Source organism: Papilio machaon, chromosome 10 (genome assembly GCF_912999745.1).
Source record: "Papilio machaon chromosome 10, ilPapMach1.1, whole genome shotgun sequence".
Taxonomy (NCBI): Eukaryota; Metazoa; Arthropoda; class Insecta; order Lepidoptera; family Papilionidae; genus Papilio; species Papilio machaon.
Window position 1 is genome coordinate 5,523,232 of NC_059995.1, and position 23,117 is coordinate 5,546,348.

At 37.1% G+C, this 23,117-nt stretch overlaps 3 protein-coding genes across 3 annotated transcripts; 1 reads left to right on the top strand and 2 right to left on the bottom strand.

Moving 5' to 3' along the window:
* Positions 1 to 312: 312 nt before the first annotated feature.
* On the bottom strand, positions 313 to 4,410 carry LOC123721323 (uncharacterized protein K02A2.6-like). The gene has a single exon (XM_045679801.1). The coding sequence runs from the start codon at positions 4,408 to 4,410 to the stop codon at positions 313 to 315; it is 4,098 nt and encodes a 1,365-aa protein (XP_045535757.1).
* A 1,122-nt stretch (positions 4,411 to 5,532) lies between these two features.
* Positions 5,533 to 13,644, top strand: LOC106717986 (protein I'm not dead yet-like). Its single transcript, XM_014511978.2, has 15 exons — positions 5,533 to 5,600; positions 6,069 to 6,195; positions 6,561 to 6,713; positions 6,804 to 6,919; positions 7,609 to 7,723; positions 8,014 to 8,116; positions 10,545 to 10,605; positions 10,689 to 10,814; positions 10,895 to 11,009; positions 11,106 to 11,221; positions 11,500 to 11,591; positions 11,830 to 11,922; positions 12,000 to 12,199; positions 12,383 to 12,520; positions 13,531 to 13,644. The coding sequence occupies exons 1-15, from the start codon at positions 5,533 to 5,535 to the stop codon at positions 13,642 to 13,644; spliced, it is 1,737 nt and encodes a 578-aa protein (XP_014367464.2).
* Positions 13,645 to 17,392: 3,748 nt separating this feature from the next.
* Positions 17,393 to 22,153, bottom strand: LOC106717988 (protein I'm not dead yet-like). The gene is made up of 12 exons (XM_045679802.1): positions 22,132 to 22,153; positions 21,843 to 22,075; positions 21,396 to 21,548; positions 20,761 to 20,876; positions 20,447 to 20,561; positions 20,147 to 20,249; positions 19,652 to 19,712; positions 18,979 to 19,104; positions 18,797 to 18,911; positions 18,172 to 18,284; positions 18,003 to 18,094; positions 17,393 to 17,517 (listed from the first exon to the last, which is right to left on the bottom strand). The coding sequence occupies exons 1-12, from the start codon at positions 22,151 to 22,153 to the stop codon at positions 17,393 to 17,395; spliced, it is 1,374 nt and encodes a 457-aa protein (XP_045535758.1).
* Between the last annotated feature and the right edge of the window lie 964 nt (positions 22,154 to 23,117).

Consider the following 23,117-nt stretch of genomic DNA (forward strand, 5'->3'; position numbering starts at 1 on the left):
GCCATTGAAAAATATGGCTTTTTCAACGGCATGAAAAACATTGGATTTTAGTAATCGCGTTCCTGTATAATATATAGGTTTTGAGACTTCTAGGATGCCAAAACACAAGTATATACTAGTTTATAGCTGGGTATATCAAATTCGGAGATTCTTACCTTATTTTTTTTAATCGTTGATTTCTGAAAACAAAACCCATGTACAAAACGTATTATGCCTCTCATCATTGAGACGTCAATAAAACCACGCGGTAGGTAACGAACTAATTTATTCAGTGCAAGCGCATACCCGACAAATACCTTACATCTCTCCCCACTAAGCTAATACATTAAATTTGGCCCGCTTTAAAGCACGCAGTGCGCGGGCAGACATCTGGGGTGGCGTAGCCCCCGGCTGCCTCGGAGATAACTCGGTCGCTGCGCGGGGCGACGCCGCCGGGGACTCGCCACCGCTGGATGCCTCATCCATAGGCTGTCCTCCCGACTCCGCACCGACCTCGGACTCCTCGGTCTGTAACTCTAACCCGTTACCCGTAGACGTGTGGCTGGTACGGGACAACGAAAACCGTCCCTTGGCTGGGACCACCTGGTCCGCGTGTCTACGCCATTCCACACCATTGCCCAAGGCTACCTTATAGGAAACCGGCCCGGTCCTTTTGACCACCGTGGCTTCGGCCCATTTGTTCCCCTTCGATGCATAGTCGCGCGCGAGTACAGTCTCCCCCACGCTAAACTCTCTGAGATGGCCGGCGGCGCGGGCCGCCTGCCGCTCCTGCTTGTCGCGCACAGCCGCTGCGGTGTCCGGCCGCAGCGCGTCTAGCCGGCTGCGCATCCGCCGACCCAGCAGCGCCACGGCCGGCGACACGCCCGTCGTGGCGTGTTCACAGTTGCGGTATTTAAACAAAAATTTAGTCAGTGCCGTGTTCACATCATTGCCCTCGTGTAGTGCTTTTTTAATTGCTTTTTTAATTGTTTTAACGGCATTCTCCGCGGCACCGTTCGCCTGAGGTCGGTAAGGGGCCGAGGTGGTGTGCTTTATGCAATTGTTTTCACAAAAGACTTTAAAATCCTGCGAGAAGAATGGTGGCCCGTTATCGGTCACGAGCTGCGATGGGAGCCCGAAACGTGAAAACACACTTCTAAAAACTTTTATAGTACTCTCTGCACTCGTGTTGCGCATCGGGATCGCCTCTAACCATTTCGAATGTGCGTCTATAATAATTAGATAGCGCTTACCGCCGCACTCAGCGAAGTCAGCGTGGATGCGCAACCACGGGTGCAGCGGGAACTCCCAGGGGTGCAGCGGCGCACGCGGCGGCGCGTCCCGCACGGTGCGGCACGCCGCGCACGCCCTGCACGTCTCCTCTATGTCTCTATCCATGGTGGCCCAGTACACATAACTTCTAGACAAGCATTTCATTTTATTCATACCAAGGTGGCCATCATGAATTTCCTCCAAAACTTTTTGTTGTAAGACAGTAGGAATTACAATCCTATATTTATAAATCAAACAGCCGTGTTCAATTGCGAAATCCTGTTTCCTAGCAAAATAAGGTCTTTCCTCATCGCAACTCGGGGCCGTCGGCCAGCCGAACATAACATAACGCTTAATTTTACATAATAACGCGTCGCGTTCGGTCTCCCTAGCGACGTCCTTATAACCAACGGGTACCGAATCCTCTACTAAGTCTAAATAATCGACCGAGTCCACGGAGCGACCCTCCTTAGCCAAGGGTAGGCGAGACAATGCATCGGCCGGACCGTTGTCCGCCGATCGAACGAATTCGACTTTAAAATCGTATGCGGCCAAGCGTGCCGCCCAACGCTGCAGCCGACTCGCGGCCGTCTGGGGGATACTACCCTTGCCTCCAAAAATGTATGTTAGGGGCTGGTGATCGGTGCGCAACGTGAACCGTCTCCCGAAAAGGTACTGATGGTGTTTGGTGATGCCAAATAAAATAGCTAACGCCTCTTTATCGAGCTGGCTGTAGTTGCGCTCGGCCGCGTTAAGCGTGCGCGAGGCGCAGCTAACGGGGCGCTCGCTGCCGTCGTCGTAGCGGTGCGCGAGCACAGCGCCCAACCCATACGCACTGCTGTCCACCGATATTACAAGTTCCCGCCCCTCCTCGTAATGCGCCAGTACCCGTTCGCTAAGAAGTGATCGCTTCGCCTCGTTGAAGGCTTTTTTACATTCGGAATCCCACTTCCAGCCGACCCCCTTTTTTAGCAGATTATGCAAAGGATGTAAAATTGTACTTAAATTCGAAATAAATCGTCCATAATAATTTAATAACCCTAAGAAACTTTTTAATTGAGTGACGTTCTCCGGTGTGGGTGCGCTGGAAATGGCTTCCAATTTCTCCGGATCGGGCCCGGGCAGCCCATCCTTGTTAATAATAAAGCCCAAATATTTTACACTGTCCTGCAAGAATTTACATTTGTCAAACTCCACTGTAAGTCCCATGTCGCGTAACCGTTCGAGTACAGCTCTTACATTTCTTATGTGTTCACTTTGATTCGACCCCGTTACACATATGTCATCTAAAAATACAACACACCCCGCCACCCCGCGTAATGTCTCCTCCATTAATTTTTGAAACTTCTCAGGTATACAGGACAGACCATACGGAGTGCGTCGATACGCAAAAGTCCCCATGTGCGTGGTGATGGCGGTGCATGGCTGCGAGTCCTCGGAAAGAAGACACTGCTCATAAGCGTGCCTTAAATCAATTTTTGTAAATTTTTCACCTCCCCTCAGACTCGCAAACAATTCCTCAATACGAGGTAACGGATAAAAATCTCTTTTTAATTTGGGGTTAATTGTCATTTTATAATCCCCACAAATTCTTATGTCCCCGTTACTCTTAACGACCGGCACAATGGGCGTGCCGTAGTCTGAATATTCGACGCGATAGATGGCGCCGTCCGCCTCAAGACGAGCGAGCTCCCGCTCAACCCGCGCCCGCAGCGCAAGCGGTAGTGGCCGCGCGCGCAAATAAACCGGTTCCTTGTCAACGAGCTGTAATCGAATGGTCCGCTTGCATGTGCCTAGCTTATCACTAAATACTTCCGGAAATTCTTTACATAACTGATTCACAAAATCGTCGTCTCGGATTACATTGAGTGTTATTTGTTTTAAATTTAAAGCCTGCATCCACTCTCGACCTAATAACGGCCGTGCGCCGCCTTTTATAACATACAAATGCAATGAGTCACAATGCTTATTCCCTAACTTAACATTCACCTCGATGTAACCGAGAGACTCAATCCGTGAACCAGAGTACGAACGTAGACAAATATTATCTTTATTAATTTTTTTATGCGAAAACATGCTACGGTAGCACTCCTCCGCGATCGCCGAGATACGACTACCGGTGTCTATTTCACATTTCAAAATCTTGTTATCGATCAATAAATTAATAAAGTATGGTTTGGTACCTTTCGCTGCTACCTCGTACAAACCCTCGTCTTCGTCGATCTCATATAGACCGTCGTCCGACTCCTCACTCACGTAATTCTGTAGGCCAACACTGCCCCGCACTTTACACATCACTTTAATATGGCCTCGCTGGCCGCACTTATCACAAGTGTATGTTTTGAATCGGCACCCAGCCGCCGCGTGAGCTTTCCCGCAACGCCAACACGCGCGGACACTCGTTGCCGCTCCGCTCGGCCCCGTTGCCGCTCCGCTCGGTCCTGTTGCCGTTCCGCTCGGCGCGTCGTTCGCCGAGCCTCCCGCCGTACTCCCCGCCCGGGCCGACCGCAGAGATTGCGTGCCCCGCACGCCGCGTCCCCCGCTGCCCGGGCGCGTGTAATGCAGCCCCTCGGCCGAGCTCCCATCGGCCGCTGCTGGAGATGAGTCCGTCACCGAAGCTCCTGTGCTGCCACTGACCTCAGCATGCCGTTCTGCTGCCTCGAGTGCCAGTGCGAGCTCCACCGCCTCCTTGTACTGAATCTTCTTTTCAGCAAATATTCTTGCACGCATCGCATCACTAGCCAGACCTGATACGAACTGGTCGCGTAAGTTCTCCTCGATGGTCGAGCATGTGTTGCACTTGCCGAAATTGCAGGTGGCCGCGAGATGTTTCAGCGCTTGTAAATAGTCGGTGAGCGACTCGCCGGGCCGTTGACGTCGCAGCCGGAACACGTGTCGCTCCGCGATCTCCGAGCGCTGCGGCTCCAAGTGCTCTGTCACTAGCCGTACTAATTGCTCGTACGTCTTGTCTTCTGGGAAAGCCGGCGCACACAAATCGCACATTAAAGCATAAGTTTCTTCACCAACAACCGTTATTAAAGTAGGCACCTTCAACTCGTCGCGTATTTCATACAGCAAAATATATTGATTAACGCGGCGTATATATGCCGGCCACTGTTTTGAACTTAACGAAAATGCTTCAATTTCACCTATCGGCATTTTGCACACAAACTTATAACAACAGAAGAAAAAAAATATATATTAATCCCGTACTCGTCGCCAGTGAGACGTCAATAAAACCACGCGGTAGGTAACGAACTAATTTATTCAGTGCAAGCGCATACCCGACAAATACCTTACAATCATCTTTGACAGAATAAAGATAATGTTATTTACACACAGATTATGATCTCAGAAACCAACGACAAGATGACTGGTTTAATTAATAATATTCACTTGAGAATTACTTGTATTTATTTGAGTATAAAAAATATTTTTACTATGTGTTATGATAATAAGCGGATTTAAGAAGTATTAAGCACGTCTGCATGAATAAAAATATTCATCTAATTTGTTATCAAATTGAATATTCTTTAATACGTTTATATATAAGTTCGTGGAGATATTGATATTTGTTTCTAGTTTTATTTAGAATTAATTAAAGTAAGATTTGTTTCCCAAATTTCAAATCTATTTATAATAAATGTTATTAATAGATTAAGGTTTGTTTTCTTTCCGTCACCTTCAAAATATTATAAGCGATACTTTGTTTTATGGCGAAATTAGTGGGAGAGTTTTTCGCAAGCTAGTTTTTTTTTTAGTTTTGTACCACTGTTAACTATTATACTACTAACTATTACACAAATGGCAAATTCATTTGTAGTAAAAAATAATTGCAAATATCGTTAAGAATAATATTTTATTGCCACTCAGTGTACGTAAAAACTAATATAAAACATATAACAATCAGAAAAGAGAGGAATGTGGTAAAAGGAACGAGCTTGGCCGTACCTGCATTAGCTGGATGCAGTGACAGCCAAGGTCGTTTCTCTGCTGGTTTTCAGTTAATCCCTTTACACATGTACTATTTGCACTTAATGGCATTGCACACATTTTTTTTTTATATTACATACAGACACTCAAATTTTATTCTACAAGTTTTCGATCTAGTTGCATTGTGAGAATTTCCTTTTCATTTCGTTCTCAACTGTAAATGTAAAAAACAAAACAATTGCATAGCCATCGTGAGTATATGAAATGAGAATTTTTTAAACTATTGAAGGCAACGGAGTTAGACGCGAAGACTTAAGCGACAAATATTAACGGTGTTAATTCTTGGGAATGGAGCCGGTAGTAAATGTTCCTGAAAACACTGATCGATCACCTACTTCCGTTCCATCCGATGTATCGTAAGTAAATAATTATAGGTTAAATTTAAGTTTTTAATTGAAGACATAATCGCGATGACCACACAAAGCTGTATACTTACTATCAAATAATTTTACAAAAATGTGATGATAGTTATTTTACTTATCTATCCTTCGCACGGGCGCTTTTTTAACGCCGCGTTGAAACTCATCGTAAGCGGCTCATGATCAAACAACGCTTTATAATCACACTTGTTCCGTTTGTCCAGCGCTCAAAATGCAATACTGCGCGCCTAAAAGGCGTCGCTTTTTAAAAACACTGCCATATGAACAGATGGAACATGGAAATATATTTGTTCTATTTGGAGGCTTTTTAATGTGCGGTAAAAAAAGCGCCCGTGCGTATGGCGGTTTAGGCTTGTATGAAATTGTCTTTTGAGAAAACGTATCTTAGGACTTAGGACAATTATAATATTAATATGAAATAAATTTAAAATATGTTAATTGTAGAGATGATAATGACAGTGTTAATATAAGAATGAAGATTAAATTGTTTCTTTGTATCCACTGGCGTGGATTGTTATGTTTTCTGGTGCCTTTGCTTTTGATACCAGTTCACTTCACATTTCCCACAGAAGTAAGTTCAATATTTTTATTCTAATGAAAGTACCATATTTGACATTAAATTTTGATCCTACAGATTACCTGCAATGAATTATTCCATTCCATGGAACTGGGCATTATATTTCCATTGTTCCAGAAAACTATTAAGTAGCTGTGACAGCACAAAGCAGAGTGTCAAGTAGTGCAAACTCTGCATTCTTTATTCGTTTCGTTTTCACTTCTTTCACGTTACGCTTCGCTTGGGTTTCGTTTCGCTTTAATGACTGTGCTTATTGTTTGACGCATTTATTGAAGGGTTGTAGGGGTCAATCGGGTCAATTGGTTTTTCAATTAATGAATATTTCCCCAGTCTTTTGTTAAAATTGTAATAAATTACAGAAATATCAGTGGTGCGCTTACACTTTAGTACTGATGGCCTTATTCTGGGTAACGGAATGTATTCCCTTGCCAGTTACCTCCATTATACCCATTATAATATTTCCTATGAGTGGAGTTATGAATACAACGACGACTTGTAAATGTTATATTAACGTAAGTTAATTAAACTATATAATAAGTAAGAAATGTTGAATATTTTACATCGTATGTATTAAAAATGTAATAAACATTTAATCTTAATAGGACACGATTGTTATGTTTTTGGGAAGCATGTTTCTAGCCTATGCTGTGGAGCAATCCGGGCTACATAAACGACTCGCGCTCTGTGCTGTAAGAACAATTGGATACTCACATTATAAGTAAGAAAGGCGTTATAATAGACATATATTTTTCATTAAAAATCAATAAAATATTTAGTACAAGGACGTTGTTACAAAGAGGAAGACAAGTTTTTGGGCTTCGGGCATTTTCGATAGATGAATGATGAGTAACGAACGAGTTACAATCATTTGTGCTAGTATTTATACATAGTTAAATTGTTAACACGAACTTATATTGACCATTTAAAGAAAGGACATCCTAAGATTACCTGCAACCAATAAAGATACTAGCATACGGTTTTGGATTTAGATTAGATTAAAAGCTAGATTAATGTGCCATGACCAATCGATAGTTCCTTCATTGTCCAAAATCTAGCTTTTAATGTATTTTTTTAATTTCACAATTCGTCGCCAGTATATGGCTAGAAAATAACATCATCAAATTTCGTAAATGTTAACTACTTACTGCGGGCCTAGCACGAATATTTGTGACAGTCACTATCGTATCGTTAACGACAAATTTGCATTAAAATTTGTGCAACGTCCCTATCGCGCGTAAAGTACACCAAACATATCATCCTAATTGGCGATGATATGATGGCAATTGTCACAAATATTCGTGATAGGCACACTGAATTCATTACCGTGAAAAACGACTGACATAATAATTGTATTAAAACAAAATCTTGTCTCTGTTGTCTATTTTAATGTTTTGAACACACCTTTAGATTACTCTTCGCCATGTCATTCATCACGATGTTCATATCGATGTGGATCACAAACACAGCGGCGGCCACCATGATGGTTCCTATTAACTTCGCTCTACTCCAAGTATTTGAGGAAGTAAGTCACTGAATAGAAAAGATCTTACGAATAGTAACCGTGGGTTTAAATACATTTTGTTGTCTCTGTTTTGTCAAAGAGAATAACAAGGATGACAATAGCTTAATACAACAGTCACTGCAGTTCAGTTCTAGTTCTAGGGTTAACAAACCATTCCTCTAATTAATCAACAAAACTGATGGGACATAATCTGACAGATTGTGGTTTAAAATGCTATTCATGTTAAATTATTTTAAAAATTCAGAGGTTAATATAGCTCATAAAATATTAATTTGGATTTTTATTTCCAGCAAAACATTCTTAAAATTTATGACATTGGTCCAGATGGAGAAAACATAGCATCTGATATAACAACTTGTTACTTTTGTGCTTCCACATTCTCTGCTACTATTGGTCAGTAGATAAATTTACACATCCCATGAAATAAGTTATTACACCTTTTATGAGATGTAACTATAACTGTAAGACTGTACGACTGTAAAACTGTAAGATGTAACTGTAAATCAAATACTCGTAAATTATGGGAAATAATAAACAATATGACTGGAAAAATAAACAATACAGTTGATGACGTAATAACTAAAGCATTTAGAAAAGATGGTACGAATAAAAATATCGCTGATAAATTCGCCCAAGAGTTTAAAAATAATGTACAAGGGTTAATTCCAAAATGTAATATTAAAATCTTAAACGAATCCGAGTATGTAAGGCCTCTTGACAAATCAATCTTCTTTAAGAAAGCTAAGGTCGGAGATATTAGGAACATAATTAAAAATCTTAACCCTAGAAAAGCCCCAGGAGTGGACGGACTTCGAGCAGTCGACATCATGAATTTGTCGGATAAAATTGTACACGTGATAACGCGATTGGTTAACGTCAGTATCCAAACGGGGGTTTATCCCAAAGAATTAAAAACTGGTATCGTACGACCTATCCACAAAGGAGGCAGTACTCTGCATTACGATAAATATCGTCCCATTACCATATTACCAGTAGTTGATAAAATCGTTGAAAAGCATATAACCGGAACAATCCAACAGTTCTACAGATCTCACAAAGTTTTATCGGAGAAGCAATATGGGTTTCAAGCTGGAAAAAGTACTACTCTCTTATTATCTAAATTCACCGATGATATTAATGCTTGCCTTAATTCAAAAAAACATGTCATATTAATATTTATTGACTATAGCAAAGCCTTCGATATGCTTAAACATGATCTGTTAATTGAGAAGCTAGATAATAATGGCATAAGAGGAAAACTGCTACAGTGGTGTAAAAATTATCTTAATGATCGCAGCTACCAAGTAAAAGTCGGAACGTCGTACAGCGATAGTGTACCTGTTACGTTAGGAACAGCACAAGGTTCTGTTATCGGTCCGCTTCATTATCTGACCTACGTCAACGACATCACCATGGTCATTAAACAATGCACTGTGTACCAGTTTGCGGATGATACATGTCTGATGGCTGCTGACAGAGACATCGCGGTGGCTGAACGCCAGATACAATCGGATTTTGAAGCGCTTTGTAAATGGTCGCATGATGCTGGTTTAGTACTCAATGCTGACAAAACTAAATTTATGCATGTGCATTCGAGCCACAATCGGTGCTCTCCGAATAAAATTATTAAAATTTTAGCACACAGTCACACGTGTCTCCACAGTGGAAAGTGCACATCTAATTGTGTGCCTCTTGAGCAGGTCCATGAGCATAAATATCTTGGCCTGGTTATAGATGATAGGTTTAGTTGGTCGCGACATATAAATAAGACATGTGATAAGCTAAGGGCAATCATGGCTAAATTTTATATAATAAAAGATAGAATACCTTACAATGTTCTAATAACTATGTATATGGCGTTTGTAGAAAGTATAATATCATACGGATTAAGTAGCTACGGACGAACTTATAAAACATACCTAAATCAAATATATAATATACAATATAAAATTTTAAAACTAATAACACCAGCGAAAATAAAACAGAATTATTCTAAAGACCCTATAAAACTATTTAAACATTGTAAAGTAATTCCTGTACATAAAAAAGTAGAATATAACTTGTTAGTAGAACAATATTTTCGGAATGAAATTCAGCTTCCAATTAATCATAAACTTACAACTAGGAGTATAACAAATAAAAAATTGTCAATTCCAGAACATGTCAATGTCTATGGTATGCGTACATCAGAATATATAATTCCAACATTAATAAATAATTTACCTTCTGAAATTAAAAATAACATAAACTACAAAAATTTCAAAAACATACTTAAAGACTACTATCTTAAATCCTGAGCGTTATATAATTATTACCCGTTGTGCACCCTGTATATGACGGTATGAGCGATCTCACTTAGTTGCTGTTTAAAAAATTAATCTAAACTTACCTTCAGTTATATTTCATAGCGTAGTACCAAAGTGTCTGGACAAACCCACGATGGGTTTATAGACACTTTTAATATAACTTTGTATTTTGTACCCTGTTTAATATAAATAAATAAAAAAAAAAAAAAAAAACTATTTTTATCGCATCAGGATCTAATTGGAAATAGTTACACGTAGATAGAAGTTGTCTATTATTGTACTTTTTAGAATCATTTTACACAGAGAACATACGAAGTACTTCCATAATTGTATGTATTCAAGAAATTAATAGTAATTACTAATTTGGCACAGTCTTAACTATTTCTGAATATATCCAACAACATAATTTTATGTAAGATCCATTAGTTTCAAACTTCACAGAAATGACAACCAGGAAGGTTTAAAAATCTATATTGAGTTTATCGTCAAAATCAATGTATTAACTTTTAATTTAGGTGGAATTGGCACATTGGTTGGTACAGCAACCAATTTAGTATTTAAAGGATTATTCAATAAGTAAGTATACGAAGTATAATTTTTTATAAGATAATGGTCTCATTGAAATGTTACATTGAATTAGTGTTACATTATTTTTCAAGGAGGTATCCAGATGCACCTGAGTATTTATCTTTCCCCAAATTTTCTGCATTTGCAATTCCGTTGATGTTACTATTAGAAATATTAATGTATTTAAATATGGTGATTATTTACTTTGGTTTTTTAAGGTAAGGAAAAAGAAAAATGAGCTACAATAATTCGAGTTTTTTAATTCTTTAAAATTTATAAGAATTTGTTTTATGCTAAGGCCAAACAGTGCTGCGTATAAGAGTTCAAAAATTACACCTGATGGCGTAGAATCTGCCAAAAACTCGGTTGAAAATGAATGGAGGAAATTAGGACGTATCACTTTTTGGGAAATAGTAAGGAATTATATAATATATATTATTATTTTTAATTTCCAATACTTGAAAACGAAACATTTTATTCCAACATATTAAACTATCGTATGTTTGCAGATGGTCATTATTTTATTTAGTCTTGCAATTTTACTGTTCTTCAGTCGTTCACCAGAAATATTTCTTGGCTGGGGAGACAAGATTGTTCAAATTTTTGACTTAGCGGACCGTAAATTGTAAGTTTTTTATTTGAAAATTGGTAAACAGTTTAGAACTCAAACTGTGGCAGTCAATCACACTCACGCTGGTCACAGTAACATTATAAAAAATAATCAATTCAATTCCTGCGACGAATAGAGTTATATTTTAGGAATACGCAAAAATTGACCTTGAGGTTACATCTTATATGGAACCTTCATATAAGATGTCACTATATTCGATGGAGTGGCCGAAGCATAGACTTACCTATAAGAAATTAGGTGTCTGTGATTTAAATGACTAGTGATTGTTTCAGTGTGTTGGATTCAGCTGCAGCCGCAATGGTATGTTTCCTAATGCTCATTATACCATCCACGACACAATTCATGGAATATTTTAAATCAAAAGGTATTTATGTTTTCAATTTTAAAATTATAGTTGAAATAGCTGTCGTCCGAGAATACGTACGCACGGAATGTTCTACCAGACTATGTTCTATATCTATAGCAAATTTCATTGTTATCCGGTTAGCTTTTATGGAGATGCCTAATAACAAACCATTCGATCCATCTAAACATTCACATTTATAACGTTAGTAAGATTACACTTCCTCTTGATTAAAATGGTTTATTTTTTGCAATTTCAGAAACTATGAATCAGCCAACGGGGCCCATACCATCTGTTCTTAATTGGAAATTAATGGATAAAACAATGCCTTATAGTTTTATGTTTCTCTTAGGTAAAACATATATCTTTAAACAATACTAAAAGAAAACAAGTTTTGCGAAATAATTTTATTTGTTTTGCTTTTTAAAGGAGGAGGTTTCGCCCTTTCTGAAGCTGCAAAAAAAGAATATTCGGATTTAAATGGAAAAATTGGACATATTTTAAAAAACTTAAGCTATTTACCAAATTTTCTTATAATTCTTTTAATAATAATATTTACAACGTTTATAACGAACTTCGCCTCCAACGTCGCAGTGTGCAATGTTATAACACCGATAGCCATGCAACTGGTAAGAAAATATCGTTGCCTGTTTTTTATGTTACAGTTGTAGACGCCAGTAACATCAGTATCTGTGCACGAATGAGTAGGCTCCGATGAAATACCACGACCTATATAGAATAATTTAGAAAAATGGAAAATTTGTAACAATAATTTCACAGTGATAATTTTTAATTACAATTTCTTCATTAAGGCCCAAGAAATTGGCGTGAATCCACTTTGGTACAATATCGCGGTTGGATTCACTTCTTCGTTTTGTTTTATTCTCCCTGTGGGCACGCCAGGAAATCTTGTGGTACAAAGCGCTGCCAACATACCTACTTTAAAAATGGTAAGTTAAAAGTTAAAAATACGAACGATATTTTAGCTATAGTACTATTGACAATCAAATCCACTATACAAAAGGTATTATGATAAATAACATATTGTTATTTCCTTGAGTAGATTTCAATCTACTCATATTTCAATATGTATTTGATTTTCCCGAACTTTCAAAACGCGGTGGTTTTGGGAGGGTTCGCGAAGGTTTCTAATTTGTAAAATATAATTTAATAAATTATATCTTTTAAAGATTATTAAAATGGAATAATTATATAAATGTGTATATAAAAGTGATAGTATAGGGCTAGCTTCGCCCGCCCAGGGCCTAATACGAATATTTTCGAAAAAATGTCCGTAACGTTATCCACAAATTTAGGAAAGGAAACATGGAGTCCTTTCGAAGGTACGGCGGTACTTTACACCGGGACAGCTTTTGACCCTGTACAAAGCACAGATCCGGCCGTGTGTGAAGTACTGCTGTCATATCTGGGCAGGCGCAGCAAAGTTGATACTAGATTCGGTGGAGAGCCGAGCCAAAAAGTAGGTCGGTGACCAAGACCTAAATTTAATCAGTCAGGTTTGAATCATTGTTCCTTGTGCGTACTGCAAGGATTGAATAAATTGCCAGCGTCAGTTTTTTCGTCCAAGTACGACGTGGGGGCCTTCAAGAGTAGAGTGAATAGGCATTTACAAAACCAGCGCGTGCCATCTTTAGACCACATCATCACTTCATCGGGTGGGATCGTGGTAAAGTGCTAGCTTTTTCAATATATAAAAAAAATTGTACTGCGTCCCATATCGGGCGCAAAGTACAACTACAAATCTCATACAATTTTTGGTAAATTTATGCGTTGACGTTATGAAACTTTTTACGAATCGTGCTAGGTCCCCTGATTAAATGCCAGTAACATTAATGGACGCGTTTTCGAACGAAGCAGTAGCTGTCATTTACAAGCAGCTACCAGTCCATATCTATAGAGGTCAGTGTTGTAAGTGAATAACAAATGATTAATTTTACAGATCAAAGCTGGCCTTGCACCATCGCTGGCAACAATAATTGTGACTTGGATTTTAATCTGCTTTTGGGCACCGATAATCTGGCCCGATTTACACATTTTGCCTTCGTGGTTGTAAAGTAATAAAAATTTTATGCATTTATGTTGTAATTATAAGGTGTTCTTGTAAAAACTTCATTTTATTAAATAAGCTACGGCGATAGGGATAAAAATTAGCTATTCAGAGATTCGAACACAGCGCCGCGACGTCAACATTTTATTCTTTTTTCGCCATCACCAGTTGCTCGCAACCAGTTTATCAAGATCGTCGTGAGAAGTCGCTGCAATTCAAAATGGCGGAACAAATCTATACAGTTGTCATGTAGTCGCTACGCCTGTACTGATCGAATAAACGACTTGCGTCGACGATTCAGCGTTGTATGTACGGAGCTATCGTGACGCAAACATACAATATTAGTTTCGACGATGTAGGTTTCCTTGTGTACGAAATCAAACTATTTGTCCATATCACGATGATTAGTTTGCAAAAGCCAACTATGTAACTAATTCGTAGTAAAAAAAGCCTCCCTAGACAAAGTACATTCGCTCCGCAGCTGTTCCATTGCAACCTTCAAAAATGGAGCAGATAACATTCGATACATTTTTGAAATTCGTCATGGAAACGCTTCGGAACAAATGAATTTGAATTGGAGTAGGGGGTTGATGCTTTTATTCATTATCAGACTGAGTTTGTCCACTGCTGAACGTAGGCCCTCCCCCAACGATTGCCACAATGACCGGTCCTGTGCCGCCCTCATCCAATGCATATCAAATATCGAAATATTTAGGTATGACAGTTTATATCGTACTTAATTAACACGTGTCGTATGAATCTCGAGCACAGTAAAGAACAATGAACTATCGAAAATCGGTCTTCGAGGCATCAATTTTGCTTTGAAAAACACATACATTTACAAAATAAGTTTATTTCTAAATAAACTAATCTAACATTAATTTCTAAACACAACAATAAATCTTTCTAATATTTAAAATCTCATCCACATTGTTTAATTAGCCCAAGACGGCATTGTTGTTAAGTCCGGCCATATGACTGGTGCCCAAAAATAAAGGAAAAACCATGTCAGAAAAATAGTAAAGACTGTAGGCCCCGCGCCAGCAATCATCTGGGAAGCAAAGAAATATTACCTATTATTATACAAATTAAATGAGTCTTTCTTCAATAAGTAAAGGTGGGGCAGGCTATATTTAAGGTCATGAAGAACATTTATATAGGACCACATGTACATTCATAGATTCATTATAATCTATTTGTATGTGTGTCGATGTATTTTAAAAATGCATGTAAAAAAAAACAATACCATTTTCGTAGTGGCTATACTTGCAGCACTTTGCACGACTAGATTACCAGGCGTACCCACGGGCATCATAAAGCAGTACGAAGCAGAAAGACCTCCCGCAAGATTATACCACAGAGGGTTTAGTTTTATTTGTTTAGCCTGTAATTAAACAAAAACGGTCAGAGCCCGCAATAAACACAGACAAAAGTAACAATGCTATGAAAAGCTCTCATATTTCGATGATAGTATTTTCAATTATAGTATGTCTCTTGATTTGTATGGATGTCATACATATGAGTCAACACATTACGGGTAGAACATGAATGTGTTAGTAGATGTGACCGTTGGTTGTAGACTTTCACTCATCTTATAAGACATATTTTTTTAATATTATTGATTAACTAACATGTCTATGAAAGCTTACCCATCAAAAAGTGTTCGTGGTTATTCCTATTTGAATTCTTATCATTGTTCATCAGTTTCACTCTTTTGATAACTGAATGAATTTCATCTCAACTGATAATCATCTCACAGATAGAATATGCCTAGGTATGCTATCCTACTTATTTCTGTTCATGGCTACCAGGCAAGCACATGCCAACAGGTAAGTCAATGCAGGTTACTACACATCGATCCGATAACCAATACAAATTATTAAAAAGTTAATTTAATGACAAAACCAGTTGTAAAGGCTCGCCATTAAAAAAGAAAAATGATTAAAATCAATTAATTTAAAAAATATCATGAACACTTCTCAATAAGAAAGTTGTAAAAGGCATGTTTTTAATCAATAATTAAAATTGTGTTAAAATTTGTGCCCCTATCAGGACTTAAGTACATAGAAAATCGGACGGTGACGATACGAAGGCGATTGTTTGCTCGACCCACTGGTTAACAGATGAGTGAAAGTCGACCGCCCGTCGACTCTTAGACTAGATGACAATTTATAAATGATGTATAGATGTAACCTCACCTACCATAATCCACCAAACAACAAGTATATATAACTACAGTCAAAACCGTTTATGGCGACATCGTTTAGAACAACATACCGGTTAAACAGACCAAAATCAAAGGTCCTGGCTGAATGTTATATGACCGCTTTATCGAAAACATTGGTTATTACGACATTGTTTACTACGACATACCGCATTAAGCCACCACATTTGGTTAATTTTTTCGGAGAATTATATCTGTAGAACGACCGGCTCAGCTGTATTTTAAACAATTTGAATAGGTAACAGTATCCACATCTGGCACAGTATAATAGTCAATGGCTATTATCGTAAAAGTAAACAAAGTTTAGGGTCTTTTGTAATTGCACCAACTACGGAGGATGATATTGTACGTGAAGTTCAAGAGGAAAATGAAAATGAACAGGAAGACTCGGAAGAACAATTTACAGTGCCAACTTTGATTGACGGTCTTAATGCTGTTAGTGTATTACGAAAGATTGTTCTTTTTAATGAAGAGTTCCACATGCAGGGAAATTGTGACGATACGCTGATTAAAATCCAACGTGAATTACAAAATGTGTATGCACGACAGAAGTGTTTCAAACAAACTAAAATTACAGATTTTATGCATACAAAAATGATGGAAAAATGATATTGTTCTTTCATATTATACGTTTGTATTGAAGTAAACAAAATGCGGTTTAATTTCCTACATGAATATACATATCTTTCCTATTAATACCTGTCACCGGTTGTTACAACTATCGGTTTTTACGACTCAATATGAGTAGTCCCTTCGATGTCGTTATAACAGATTTTGACTGTAGTCACTTTTAGGGTTATAAAAATGATATGGACTATTTTGCTGTAAAGAACTTCTAGATAGTTTAAATAGTATTTTTTATACTCACTAACTCCATTACAAGGGGTACAAAAACATTGCAAACAGCAACGTTTGAAGCAAAATTCGTAACAAATGTTACTACAAGAATAACAAAAAAAAGAATAAGAGCGTTGGGCCACTCTTTCACAAGGGACAGTGACTCTCCAATTTTGTTATTCAAACCACTTTTTTTAGCTGCATCCGAGAGTGCGAAGCCACCTCCTAAAGATAGAATTAAGAATTGTCATGTAAACAAGATCTTCAGCATTGTCACCTGTTTTACAAAACATATTGCCATCACAGAGGGAGTCAGTAGCTCAGGGCACTTAACTTGTAATCTGCAGGTCCTGGGTTTGAATCCCGCCACGTACCAATGTGTTCTTCGATTTACATATGTACATTTATCCGCCATTCTTACTGAGAAGGAAACAGTGACGCAAACTGGACATATCAGCAATCATACATTTCAAAGACATGTACGAATTCCCGGGAGAAAAAAGGCAGCGACGCGGCTCGCCACCCCTCACCTTCTCTATCCCGAAATCGCGAAAAGTGGATTACGGAGGTTCGTTTGACCACGGCAAAAAGAGGTCTGTGATCTCTGCCTACCCCTCTGGGTTACATGCGTGAGTTGTGTGTGTGTGGCACAAAAAGAGACTATATTAAACAATACTAGCGACCCGCCACGGATTAAACTTGACAGATATTATTAACCAACTTGCCTAGAAGAAACATAAAGCTGTATGGTAAAGAAGCATCCATTTTTTTCCAGTCAAGTACAGAAGTAACTGGTTTTTTTGGTAGTTGTTCGTAATCTAAAAATAACAATTATATTAATAAAACGTTAACGTAACCGTACGAAAACGTTTAATCTTTTCTATTCTATTCTAAATGAAGCGAAACATTGTATTGTTGAAACGAATGAACGGTTTTGGCACATTTAAGGTTAATAAGAAGAAGTAAACAAAGCTATTTTTTATTCAAAAACTAGCAGTCACCCGCGAATCCGTCTGCGTTGCGTTCTTCTAGCCTATGTTCTACATCAGTGCCAAAACTCATTAAGATCCGTTGAACCGTTCTGGAAATACCTTCTAACAGAAATCCGTCCAACTTTCGCAATTATAATATTAGTAAGATTATAAATTTGAAAGAATTCACTAATAGTAATTAAAATATGAAGTTTGCCTATTATTTTTTAAATTCTCTCACATATAAGACGTGTCATTGTTCTTGTGTAATTAATTGATGCAATTAAAAAGTGAGATATCATTTCTATTGCATGCATTTACATAATACTTACATTTAACTGTAAAATTTTTGAAAAACGACAAGTTTGACGGTGAAACAAACATTAAAAATCCCACCAAACATGCTAAAGCCGAATCTTTTATACTGAAATACATAATATATTTATTTGACACAAATATAGTAAATGGGCATAAGATTTGACTTATTCGAATAAAACTTACAACTTGTGCGGTCTATCAAATATATCTTCTAAAATATCACCCCATCCGGGAAACATTTGAGGAGAACGACAAAAGAATAAAACCATTGAGCCACCAAATAAAAGAATAACCATCTGAAAATTAAGGCAAATAAATCCATACACTATTTTGTTTATTATCTAATGTTATGGCGTTGAATTTTAATGATTGACTTGAAAAAATAAATAGTTACTAAAAAACTTTTAGATCTAGCGCAGGACAAATCTTTGCGGAATAATGTACAAAGTAATAACTAAATAATCGTGGCTTTTTACTTCTACAATTTATTAAGTCGCGTATGGTTCTGTGACAACGTCAGAAGCTACTGCATTTACCACTGCTATTGTATATATTATACAATGAAAAATGTTCACTGACACTGAGTCTGTACTATATCATATATTATATGTAACTAATGATAACAGCTACTCCTAAAACCATAAAAAACACCCCCACAAACTTATGAAGGACACGTTATAGCTTGTTAAGATAGTGATCTTTAGTTACATTGACACACGATACAGTCGTTTTATCTTAAGTTTGCTTAAGTCTGCTGAACTTTTAAACTAATACCTAATTTCTAAAAAAACTTCAGAATTTAGCTTACATATTCCCAAAATGTTATGGATCCCAATTCTTTCCAACTAGCGTCAACAACCGCCTTCGCAGCCGCTTGGCCCTGAGGGGTTACATATGATCGTTTCGCGGCAGTGCTTTTAGGTCTATAATTAAAATACATTTGTTGAGTGAATTCTTATTTAAAGAATCCTCCGTTGAAGTATTACTTACCTAAGCCAACCGAGAAATACTACACACAAGGATAATAACATGGTAGCTTCCAAACAAATCATCATTGGAATGCTAAATGCCGAGAACTGCGGAAAAGACAAATATTCCGGGACCAATGGAAACGATCTGTAAAATAATATATATATATTTTTAAATGGGGATAAAATCTGTTAGTTCTAAGTAGGCGGCGCTAGAGCTGAGTGGCCTGTCATCTATCAAAGTTTTTTTAAAAGTATTCCTTTTTTACTTTTTGTATAAATCATAATTTTTTTGAATTTTTCCGCGAAATTTGACGAACGTAGTTGATATAACTACAGTCCACAGAATACCTTGTACTTTGTAAACAACATAGTGTTTTTCATTTATCTGATATTTAGCGCTACTGTCACTTTCGATTCAGCTGTCATCTATAATGATCAAAAGGCAGTTTTTCACTTATTGGAGAATTCTTTTTTCTTAAGTAGTCGCTGGTGAGTTACCACCATTTAGGGATGGAGTATGCTATTTTCATGATTGACTATGAAGAAGTTTCATTTGCTTGTGAAGTAATGCGGGGTGACGTTTAACTTCAATAGATTTGATATTTGATGTCAAAGTATTACAACATAACTGATATCTGATAAATACTTCTTAAACAATATGTTAAAAGTAAACTAAACAGAAAATCTCTTACTTCACCAGAAGTCCTTTCATGACTAAATTAGTTGCGGTACCAATTATCGTGCCAAGACCACCTGTGGAATATAAAAATATTCAAACTAATTTTTGCTTATTAAAGAGGCACGATGTCATGCCAAAAACAACATATACTTCATACTAAAAACAACTTATTTGAAAAATATAGTAAAAATTATTTGCAACCAAATCCTACAAGGTCTGGATATCTGGTCAAGGATATCTGTTTATAGTGAATTGTTGATTTTCAATATGTGTATAGAATAACCCAGCACTTGCCAATTATCGCGCCTGATATTAAGTTGGCTTTGGTCGAAACATGGTACGTTACCTAATATACATATTACCTACCCTACTAGGATTTTGTTAGGGCAAGTCACGCAATCAATTTGTAAAGTTTCTACCCTGTGGACTGAACGTTGCCATCTGTGTGTTGAAGTTTATCGGAAAATGTAAGGTATTCTAACAAACATAAATTTGAACGAATGCTAACCTATTGTGGCTGAGTAAGTAGCGGCACAAAAATAGCAAGTAGTTATGTCAGATGCGACTCTTTCACCGTCCGCAGTATATTCAAAGATTGTCATCAATTTTTGCTGCAAACAAAATAAATGGCTAGAAATTTGAGTAATTAATAATTTGAGTATTTAATAATAACTTAAACATGGCTAGTACAAATTGTACATTACAAAATACAATTGTACAATTGCACCTTTAAGCATAAATGTAAAGAATCGAAAGCATTTAGTAGTAAATATTTCACTTAGGTTGCTAGAAAAAATGAAGAACTTACTTCTTCAAAAACCTTTAAAACGGCAAAATTAATGGGTACCATCATCGTTACTGCTGCAGTGTTCGTTAACCACATCGAAACAAACATGGTAACGAGGGACATTGAAAGAAGAAGCCTGAAACGATATTTTTAATAACATTACGGAAATGTTTTCTACATAAAGTAAATAATACCACAAATTATATGACCTTTACTAATGTAACCACAAAATACTTTTCCTAAGTCCATGAGTTTGTCCCTAAATTAAGATTAATGTTAATTCTTCAAGTTGCCATCAGATTTTTTTTTCTTTTTTAGAAAATATGAGATTTTACCTGATATGGGTAAAGCCAATGGTCCGAATCGCAAAGTAAGCGAGACGCACGTGAAGTCCCGACTGCTCAACACAAGCGGCTAATATAAGACTCCCCAAGAACATCATTAAACTGTCCTATAGTCATGAAATTTGAAAAAAAAAACATTTTATTTTAGTCATTGGCTTGTCAAGGTGTGGAAAGAATACATATAAAATTACAAATTTAGAGTACACCGTTTAGAGTTCAGGCCAAGGAAGACATGATTGGATTGCGTGAAAGGTGACATGATTAAGGGAGCGACGACTAGAATGGAATAGACCTGGATGACGAAAACCACCAGATTGAATTAACGACAAGCGATAAACTATGTATTTAGGCGTTTATTAAATTTCTAAGTGCTAATAGACTAATAGTTATGATTATTGACTATCAATCCCGTCAATTTTGATGGAAAACTTCTATTTATTTTTTATTACGTCTTACAAATAATATAAATGCGAATGTTTATATGGATTCATGGATGAATCTCGAGAACTGCTAAACAGATCTTGCTGTTTGGCATAGATGTAGAACATAGTCTGGAAGAACAGGCTTCTAATTTCAGACGACAGCTATGCATTGATAGAGAGCATATACTCGTATATTTTACTTACACTGATATATGCTGAACAAGTTGCAGTTGTGCTAGTGATTCCTGTTAAAGGAAATATGATGATTGGTAAGAATGACGTCACCGCCAATGGAATACACTCAGTCACCCAGAAGCAAGCCATAATGACTAGGGTGAATGCGCACCAATGGTAAGCCTACAAAAAACAAATAAAACAAATTTGTAAACCTTAAGTGTGACCGACCAAAGCATGTTTATATAAAATTAAAATTATTCTACAATTATACGAGTACTTAAATACTGCTCAGAGTAGAAACCGTTGGCATAAGTAAAAACATTTTTATTTGAGTAATAACTTAACAGTTATTGCAAGGAATTATCAACTCCTCGATATGGGTTATAACAGCAAGTTTGAACTACATTGTACGTTAAAGTGTTCGTGTTTTGATTTTTAGCATTAAAATACTTTTTCAATTTTTTTTTCATATACCTCTGTTGGCGGTGGTAATAAAATAGGAAGTGCAAGGACAGGGATTGCCACGCAGCATATTCCTCTCCAATGAACAGCCAAGAAAAATTTCAGTTTCTCCTTCCCCGTCAGACGCGGTTCTTCCGCTGATCCAAACCTAATGGATAAATTCATTATATCACTGAGCTGGGCTGAGATGAGAGGAGAAGAGCAGAACGCCGCGTTTCCATTGAATCGGATTGTCCTTCTATTTTCTATAAATATCCTCAACTCCGCTCTACTTCATTTAAACGGTTTTATTGAAAAATACCTCTTTCTTTGTGCTTGGGCATATTTAGGCGTGGGCACGTGTTCACAATATGCCCAAGGCGTTTAAACGATCGACCGGTTGATCCGGCCGTTTAAACTTACTTGACGTCGCGAGTAATGTACGGCTTCGCCGCTAGTTAGATGTGAACTCTCTCATATCTTACTTACATGATGGATGGATGGATGGATAACTATGAACAAGAACTAAGGCGAATTGAAGATTCCGAGCATTGTGATTGGATAATCGTGATCGGCGAAATGCACTCTTACTTTCTATTAATAGCTAACATACCAAAGTTCACTGGACTACCGAGAAGTCATTTTGACTTTCCACTTTTGCTTCGGATAATTGAAAAAAAAGTCTCAACAAATTCCAAAAAGTCGCTAAAGTGCCGAATATCTTATTTTTTCAAAAATGTACTTACATAATCCTGACAGTCCTCTTACTTTATTAATTATAAAATAATAGATATGCCTAAAATATGAATTAATCAATTATCTATGTTTTAAATAAGATATTATAAGAATAAATCTTTGTTACTTATTTTAAAATGTATCTCTATCTGACAGATTTAAGAATAGAAAGAAAATTTCATTAGTTCAAATTTGAAAATGTTCGAAAACCTTTTCGACCAACTATATTTCTTTCCGAGTTTCATGAATCGATAATGAATTTGCGATTCCGATTTTATCCAATATCACCATATTTGAATATCACTAACAATTTAATCAATGATACTTTGTTCAGGAAAGTTTAAACAATTTAAATATAATGCTTTGTTCCAAGGAAGAGATAAAACTTTCGGTAGAAATTATTATAAACTAATTTAAAATGGCCGCACTCACGTATAGTTATTTCAGTAACGCACCGACTAGCGATAGATAAGAATTGATTCAGACACGTCGAAAGTCCTTCTTCAGGTTGAGTATTACATCATTAAGCTTTACAACTCTTACTTTACGCTCTCCGTTGTATGCGTTCAAACG